The 9393-nt window shown below is 44.2% G+C and overlaps 1 protein-coding gene across 2 annotated transcripts; it reads right to left on the bottom strand.

The window, feature by feature from the left end:
• Nucleotides 1-264: 264 nt before the first annotated feature.
• Nucleotides 265-3435, bottom strand: ZCCHC12 (zinc finger CCHC-type containing 12). Of its 2 annotated transcripts, NM_001261787.1 has the most exon segments (4): nt 285-2118; nt 2531-2654; nt 2852-2903; nt 3250-3435. In NM_001261787.1, a coding segment is annotated over 1 exon segment (1209 nt). In that variant the 5' UTR covers nt 2008-2118; nt 2531-2654; nt 2852-2903; nt 3250-3435; the 3' UTR covers nt 285-798.
• Nucleotides 3436-9393: the final 5958 nt, after the last annotated feature.

Genomic DNA, 9393 nt, shown 5'->3' with positions numbered 1-9393 from the left:
CACCTGAGTATATCAGAGAAGAAAGCACTGGTGTTTTGTCAACAAGTGGGTGTCACAATTTGACTCTCTGAGCGAAGGGACAGGTTAGTTGTGGTAAGGGGACTCTGTCCTTTTACCTTTGGGAAATATTCTCAGCCCATTTCTTTTTTTTTTTTCATCTGCAAAATGCGGTTGATTAAAAACTCCACCTCAGAGTACAACTCCCTTTAGTTTACTATATATTTTTTTACTTCTTCCTAAAATAACAACACAGACACAATAAGGTAGATGCTGATATATATATTTATTGACATAGAAAGCAGCTCACAACATATATTGTTTGGTGAAAAAATACAGAGTATAGAACAGCACTTATATTTCATCACTTTTATCTATACATATATCTATCTGGGTACATAGGTATAGGGAAATATCTAGAAGGGCACTCATCAAAGGGTTGACCATGATTACATAAGGGTGGAAAGATTTGGGTAATTTGTACTTCACTTTTTGTACTTTTTTATTGTTCAAAGATTTAACAATAAATTATACCACTTTCACAAAAAATAAAGCTGTCAAGGAAGTGAGCACACACAGAAAACAGACCCGTAGGCTGCAGGGAGAAGGAGCAAGGACAGAGGTCAGGCTATCTCCCTCCAATGTGCTGGTATCCAAGACCCTTTCTCCTCCACCCCAAAAGATAGCCACTTTGTGGATTAATTCATGCAGTTAGAAGCCCCGCCCCCACCCCAACCCAGTTTTCCCACTACTGGATGCTGAATATAGGTAAGGGTTCACTGAAATCTGGGAGCTGGTTCCTTAGAGTGGCTCAGAGAAGTCAATGTATTCGCCAAGGGCCCCTCTTGACCTCTCCATCTCGGTATGGGTCAGCTCCTGCAGGGTGATGATCAAATTCTCAAAAACCTGGACCTTGTCACTCTCGTTGTCACAGGCTTCTTTTGAGTGACCCTCGTCACCACAATAGGAACAGCGGATTGCGTGTTTTCGCTTCCTGGCTCTACGCATCTCCCCGGGACCATTATTCTTATAGCCAGAACCACCACTGGTGGAAGGAAACTGAGCCCTAGAATTGTGGGGGGAATCAATGACCAGCACTTCATCCTGAAGTCTGGCCCTGTCTCTGAGGGGAGGGGCACCCCAGGATGGAAGTGGAGGGTCCTGAGACTCCACCAGGATCACATCCTCATCGGAGTCGTCGAGGGTATCATCTATCTCTATTACATTGCAGTCAGCACTGCCGATCACTATCGGTGGGGAGCCCTGAAACGCCACAGGGCTGACTGCCCTCTCCACCATTGACTCAGACCTTTTTGGCCGCTTCCGTTTAATAAAAGCATCATCCCAATCCTCTTCCTCCCTTACCATTCTGATTAACTCCAGAAAATCGGGAAGCCGCTCCTGCTCATTTGCATACATCCTGAGAAAATCCTTAAGTCTGAGTCGGAGGTCCCTACTCAGCTCACCGCCTAAAAGGAGCTGCTGCAAGCGAGTCCGGTTTGCATCTTTCTCAGCTATGATGCCTGCCTGAATAGCGTTCTGGAGCTGCACCTCTAAACGGATCACGTAAAGGGAGGTTTTCTCCCCTTGAGCTTGTAAGGTGTTAAAAAATTTACCATGGGCAGTCACACTGCTTTCAGACTCCCCAAACACCAATTTCATGGCTCGCAAGAAATCTGCCACACTTAGGTTAGGGTTGGTCGCCTGAAGCACACGCATGACCTCGCGGGCAGGGCCCCTAAGGGTTTTCATCAAGCGCTTGAGCTTTTCCTCCTCAGACATACTCCAATCTGGCAGGACCCCATTGACTTGGGTCAGCCAGTTTTCAAAGGTTTCTTCCCCCTGGGCTGGCACCACCCTCCCCGAGAACAACTTCATGTTTCTGTCTGCCATGCTGGCCATTATAGGACCGAGACTTCTCCCCAGGGACCTCAGCATGGAATGGGCCCAAGGCGGCAAGGGTGCGTTCTGCCGCCGGCTGTTACCGACACGTGCAATGATGCTAGCCATGACTGACGACGATAGGGTATCTGAATATAAGATGCCTAGACTTTTTAGAGAAGCTTAATCTGCAGGCGGGAGAGGAGAGGGGGTGGCTCTGCGTTCCTATCTCAGCAGGGGCTGTAAAAAAGAAAGGGGAGCTGGTTAATAAGGGAGCAGGCTGCAGCTGCATTCTCTCCCTACCTGAATATCCTGCAGTACATTTTATATTTGCCCACTACCCTAAAAATAATCCTGTAGGAGACTGGCACTTACAACCTCCCAGAGCTACCCGATGGCTGCGTGCTAGCAAGGTGCTTTTTGCAGCCACATCCATCCCTCCCACCAGTCCTCCAACAGGGAGGGCAACTGTTGCTTCAAATTCTAGGTGTAGCAGTGTCTGGAGCTGATATTGGGCTCTCCAAATAGAGTACAATGATCGCAGATTTGTGGAAATAAAATCTCATTAACCTCATGGTCTCTGGTCTCAACCACACCCCCTTCTCAAAGTGCCCCCCACCCCCGTCTCCCTCTTTATTTCTCAGATTCTTACACGAACTCTGAAACAAGAGCGCGCCTTTATTTCATTTCCAGCCTCTGCAACCAGTGCCCTCCGTGGGAAAGCTCCTCTCCGGGTACGGTCAACCTCTGTCCACAGGGGGTCGCAGATCCGGGTCCTCGAGGTTTCAAGATTGCGCCACAGCGGAGAAGGCCAGAGAAGGGAAGGGTTAGTAGCAGCTTCACCCATCATCCTGCTACCCACAACCTCCGCTGTTGCCAGGCGAAAAATTCTCTCTGCCCCCTCCTGACTATAAGCCAGACACCAGCCCCCCACCCCCAGCATTACATCTCCCCCAGGAAGCCGTCGGCCTACCAGCTCTGCAATCAGCTGCACAGAATTGAAGTTCAGATGCGGCTTTGATGGCCTGCCACGGAGAAAGGGAATAGGAGTTGGACACACCCACCCACATATTCCTCCCAGAAAGAGATGAGTAGATGCAAAGGAGGTTCGAAGCAAACAGCTTGAGATTCCTACCCACCCCCCCGCCCCACCGCTACCCCTCGCCTCTGCCCCCCCCCCAAATCCAGGCAAATCTTACCCAGTCCGCAGTATCCAGGTGAACCCCACCTCCTCCCTCAGCGCAGCCGGGCCAAGAGAGTACTCCTACCCCTGCCTCGCAGTCACCGATTCTCCAAGCGGGGCGCCGCCCAGTACTGGTGGGTCTTCCCCCACCCCTCTCCCCGCCGGGCAATCGCACCCCCCTTCTTTACCTGTGCTCCGCTGGTGGGCAGCTGATGCTCCCGCGTCGCCAGCTGTAGATTCCGCCTTCTGGTCTCCTCCGCCCTGCAGGGGGGCAAAGAATTGAAGCCTCCTTGGCCGCTAAGCGACCAGGGGCTGCCCGAAGGAGCTGCTTCGCACGGCCGCCCAACCAGGGGTAGCCGAGACGAGACAGCGCGGTTCCCAAGGCAGCCGCGGCGGCTTTTATCCTGGGCCAGCTGAGACAAAAGAGCGTGACGAGCGGGCCAGTGCGGCCAATCAGCGAAGTGCGGGGGCGGACGCCCGGCACAGCCTTGGGCAGAGGCGAGTTTTCGCCCGAGGGGGCAGGGGCGCAGCAGGCCCGCGGAGCGTCAAGTGCAGCTTGATTAGACCTATGGAGCCAATCTGCCTGTTACCCGGGAATTTGCGACTCTTTCTTCCTCCCCCAACCCTTCCCTTCTCCCTGGGCTCAACGCTACATCTTAGGCCAGGTGCATTAAACACGAACTGGGTCCAAAATCAAGTGAATAATAAAAGCTCTTCACCTTGGTATAGGAGAAAGAGGGGGAAGAGGGGAAGGGGCGGGAAGAGCATTAGCACGTGCATTGCGGAAACAGGCTTTCACAGACATCTCCTCTTTTATTGTGAAGGAAGTATCAGTATGTCCATTTAACAGAGCGGAGAGCTGGAGAACAAGGCTCTCAACCAATACCCATTCAAGTATGGGTGCAAGACATCAGAGTCATTTGGGGGAGCTTGTTAGAAATGCGTCTTCTGGCCCGGCGTGGTGGCTCACACCTGTAATCCCAGCACTTTGGGAGGCCGAGGCGGACGGATCACGAGGTCAAGAGATAGAGACCATCCTGGCCAACATGGTGAAACCCCGTCTCTACTAAAAATACAAAAGATATATATATATATATCAGCTGGGCATGTGGTGCGTGCCTGTAATCCCAGCTACTCGCGAGGCTGAGGCTAGAGAATCGCTCCAACCTGGGAGGCTGAAGTTGCAGTGAACCAAGATCGCACCTCTGCACTCCAGCCTGGCGACGGAGCAAGACTCCGTCTCAGAAAAAAGAAAGAAAAAAAAGAAATGTAGGCTCTGGGCCCCAATTCTGGTGAATTCAGATTTACTAGGACTAGGGGTCGGGGTGTGGTTTTATATTTAGTATTTTATTATTATTATTATTATACTTTAAGTTCTAAGGTACATGTGCACAACGTGCAGGTTTGTTACATATGTATACATGTACCATGTTGGTGTGCTGCACCCATGAACTCGTCATTTACATTAGGTATATCTCCTAATGCTATCCCGCCCCCCCCAACAATAGGACCCGGTGTGTGATGATCCCCTTCCTGTGTCCAAGTGATCTCATTGTTCAATTCCCACCTGTGAGTGAGAACATGCGGTATTTGGTTTTCTGTTCTTGCCATAGCTTGCTGAGAATGATGGTTCCCAGCTGCATCCATGTCCTTACAAAGGACATGAACTCATTCTTTTTCATGGCTGCATAGTATTCCATGGTGTATATGTGCCACATTTTCTTAATCCAGTCTGTCACTGATGGACATTTGGGTTGATTTAGTATTTTTAACCAGCCCTACGGTTGGTTCTGAGGTGTAGCGAGGTTTGTGAACAAGTAAATGAGCCTCTCTCCAATATCTGTCGAAAGGTATCTGTGGTGAAATGCAACTCCAGAGCAGATGCGCCTACCTGCAATCCATGATCTTCCTGAAATTGTATGCAAAGATTTTGGACTCTGTGTGAAGCTAAATAATGGCCACCCAAATGTATCAAGTCCTAATCCCTGAAACCTGTCAATGTTACCTTATAAAGTAAAACGGTCTTTGCAGGTGTGATTAAGTTAAGGCTTTTCGACTTAATTTTCCGGGCAGACTGAAATCTAAATCGCAAGTGCCCTTATAAGAGAGGGAGAGTCGGTGCACCAAGAAGAGAAGGCAATGACCAGAGATTAGTAATGTGGCCATAAGCAAAGGAATACTAGCAGCCACCAGAAACTGGAAGAGGCAAGGAATAAAGCACAGTCCTACTGACACCTTGAATTCAGCCCAGATAAACAGATGTTAAGCTTCTGGCTTCTAGAACTGTGAGAAATTAAACTTCTCTTGTTTTAAGCCAAGTTTGTGATAATTTGTTACAGTGCTGTCTTAGTCTGTTTGGGGTGCTATAGCAAAATACCATAGACTGGGTGGTTTATAAACAACAGAAATGTATTGCTTATAGTTCTGAAGGTTGGGAAGTCCAACTTCAAGGTGCCAGCAAGGTTGGTTTCTCCTGAGGCTTCTCTCCTTGGCTTGCACATGGCTGCTCTCTTGCTGAATCTTTTCATGGCCATCCTCTCTGTGCATATGTGCCCCTGGGGTCTCTCAGTGTGTCCAAATTTCCTCTTCTGATAAGGACACAAGTCAGATTGGGGCCCACCCTAAGGGCCTCATTTTTACCTTAATTACCTCCTTAAAGGCCCTGTCTTTAAATACAGTCACACTCTAAGGTACTGAGGGTTAGGACTACAGTGAATTTGGGGAGAACATAATTCAGCCTGCAGCACTCCATTTTCCCTTACTTCTGGTTCTGGGGAAGCAAGCCTTCCTTCTCTCATGTAAAGTGTGGTTAAAAGACTCCTGTGGGAACTTTGCGGGGTCAAGGCCACGTGCACTTGGACTGCCCAAGTGCAAAGGAGTTGCTTGTTCTTGACTCCTGGTGTTTGGAAGTGAGTGAACAGTCTGATGCCTTTCAGCTGCTGTTAGGTTCAGCTTCAGCCTGCCAAGGTACTTTACCTGCTTCTTTCTGCCTTCTTATTTCCAACTCCAATACCTAGAACTCCTTGGAGTAAACAATCTACATTTTAAGACAAAGCACCTTCATCTCAGGGGCATGACCTTTCTCTTGTGGATGGAACACTGGAATGGCGGTGGTGGTGGGTGGAGAATTTTGGAGGTGCAGAGAAGGCAGGTTGCTTACTTCACACAGTCGGGGGTGATGCTGGTAATAGCTTAGGGGTTTTCTTCAGACTCTTGCTTCTGCTCCCCAATACTATGACATCTGACCCTGGCCTCTAAGCAGAATCTTGTTCTGCATTTAAATTGGCTTTATCGCCAAATCAGGTGTTCTTCAGTTGGACCTGGTGGCATCAGAAAGGACGAAGACTGTATCTCAGAGCTGTGCAAAAAATTTTGATTTTGTAAAGGTGCCTGGGTTGGGTCATCAGAACCAAGCAGAAGTCTCTTCATATAGGGCTTGGAGGACCATTTGCTAAACTGGCTCCAGTTGGATACAGAGCATACCTTATCTCTGGCCTCGTATTATAGGAGAGGGGTTGGGGGTAAGGGGGCTTCCAATTACAAGAATTCTAGCTCTGGTGGTTCTAAGGAGACCACATTTCATTTTCCAATTGCCAAAAAAAAAAAAAAAACACCAAAAAAAACCCCCTTCAAATCCTGAAGGTTCAGAGCCAATGCCTTCAGTTGAAAGAATAATAACTCCCTTTTGTTGCCTTCAACCTCTGTGCCAGGAATTTTCCATCCTTATCTCATATAAGTGCTTCATCAAACCTATTCAGATAGGCATTGTTATTCCACCAAGGTTTCTGAGAGCATATGGTCACTTCAAACTCGGGCTTTGGCTCACGGATATCAAAGACTGGATGGGGGTGCTTGTGGGAGATGCTGCACATATTAACCTGGCATTCTAAAGGCAGCATCACTCACAAAAGTTTTCAAAAAGAGGATAAAATAGTTATTTTTAGACAAACAAAACAGAGATTTTGTAACCAGCAAACCAAGCTAATGGAAATTCTTAAGTATGTTCTTCAGGAGGAACATGACCTTAAAAGAAATAAATACAGGGAGGAATGAAGAGCAAAGAAAGTGGTAGTACGTGGGCAATGTAAGAGAACATTGGTAGAAGAAGAAATCAGAAAAACATCTATTCTCCTTTTTAAAAAATAAACTTAATGTATCATACAATCAGAAAAAAATGTCAGGAGGGGCTTAAATGGATTTCAACTTTTCTAAGGGGCTGGTATCATATTGGAAGTTATTTAGGTATTTATTAAATTTACATTCTGATAAGGTAATTATATATCTAGTAATTAATAGTATGTGGCTATTAAAATAATAGCAACAGGATGTAAATTTCCAAGCTATTGATAGTAGGGAGCGGAAAAAGTTGAATAATCAATACAAAATTTTCAATTTTTTTAAAATCAAAAAAGAAATATAAATGGGATGAATAAAAGCACAAAATAAAATTATAGCTTTAAACCCAAATATATGAATAATTTTATTAAATGTTTATGATCCACAACATCAAAAAACCCAAGTAATCCCATTTAAAAGTGAGCAAAGGATCTGAACAGACATTTCTCAAGCAAAGACATACAAATGGCCAAGAAATATATGAAAAAATGCTCAACTAATCATTAGGGAAATGCAAATCTAAACCACAGTGACCCCAGTTAGCATGGCTATTATCAAAAGACAAAAATTAAAAATTGTGGCAAGGATGCAGAGAAAAGAAAACTCTTATACACTGTTGCTGAGAATGTAAATTAGTACAGCCACTATGGAGAGCAGCTGGGAGGTTCCTCAGGAAACGAAAGATAGAGCTATCATACCATCCAGAAATCATATGATATATAGCCAAAGGAAATGAAATCAGCGTATTGAATGAATACCTGCACCCCCAGGTTTATTACAGCACTATTCACAATAGCCAAGATATGAAATCAACCTAAATATCCATCAGTGGATGAATGGATAAAGAAAATGGAGTGTATATACACAATGAAATACTATTCAGCCATAAAAAAGGAATAAAGTCCTATCATATGCAGCAACATGTATGGAACCGGAAGTCATTATGTTAACTGAAATAAGCCAGGCACAGAAAGATAAAAATTGCATGTTCTCATTCATCTGTGGGAGCTAAAAAAGTATATCTCACAGAGGTAGAGAGTAGAATGATTGTTACCAGAGGCTGGGAAGAGTGTGTGTGGTGGGGAGGGTTGAAGAGAGATCAGTTAATGGCTTAGATTAAAATAATATGTTATAGTGTCCAATAGCACAATAGGGTTACCATAGTTAAAAACAATATGTTATATATTTCAAAATAGCTAGAAGAGAAGATTTGAAATGTTCCCAACACAAAGAAATGACAAATGTTCAAGGTGATAGGTATCTTAATTATCCTGGATCATTAAATATTGTATTCATGTATGAAAAGATCACATGTATCCCATAAATACGTATAAATAGTATGTATCAATAAAAGGATTTTTTAAGTTACAAAACATAAAAGATTTTAAGAGCTAAATGCTCAAATTTAAAAATATTATCAAATGGGATTAATAAACACAACTAAATGCTGTTGAAAAGAGACAAATCCCAAATATAAGGGTACAGGTAGGTTGATAGTAAAAACATGGAGACAGATAAATCATGCAAATAATATATAACAGATAGAAAACTTGTATAGCTATATTCATAGCAGACACAATATACTTAAAAGCAAAAAGCATTATGAGAGATATAGAAGGTTATTTTATTATGATAAAAGTTTCAACTCACCAGGAAGTTTAGAAAATTTGAATGATTATGCACTGATAACAAAGCCTTGAAGTATATAAAGGAAAAAGTAATTTGCCAAAGGAGAAATAAGCAAATATAACATTAGAATGGAAAGTGTTACCACACCTCTCTCAGTAGTTGATCAAGGAGACAAAAAATGTCTCTAAGGATATAGAATTTTTGAACAATGTTATTAATAACGAACTAATAGTCAATGTATAGAATACTGCAGCCAACAACTACAGAATACACATACAATACACTTATAAAATTTGACCATATGTTAGGCCAGAAAGCAGTCCTCAACAAATTTCTAAGAATTAAAATCTGATTGCAATGCAAGTAAGTTACAAACCAATAATAAAAAGATAACTGGAAAATGTCAGTATGTTTGGAAACCAAGATACATACTCTAAAATAACTGATGAGTCAAAGAACAATGATAGTGAAATTAAAAATATTTTTTGCTGAACAATAATGGAAATACTTATATCAAAAATTGTGGGAGCTGGGTACAGTGCTGCATGCCTGTAGTCCCAGCTACTCAAGAGGCTGAGACAGGAAGA

This window comes from Macaca mulatta, chromosome X, assembly GCF_049350105.2.
Source record: "Macaca mulatta isolate MMU2019108-1 chromosome X, T2T-MMU8v2.0, whole genome shotgun sequence".
NCBI classification, from domain to species: Eukaryota; Metazoa; Chordata; class Mammalia; order Primates; family Cercopithecidae; genus Macaca; species Macaca mulatta.
Note: the sequence above shows the minus strand (reverse complement) of the source record. Positions and strands in the feature narration are given on the sequence as shown.

Coding starts and splice junctions, on each gene's coding strand:
- ZCCHC12 (XM_077987909.1), bottom strand. CDS start 2,007: ATGGCTAGCATCATTGCACGTGTCGGTAACAGCCGGCGGCAGAACGCA.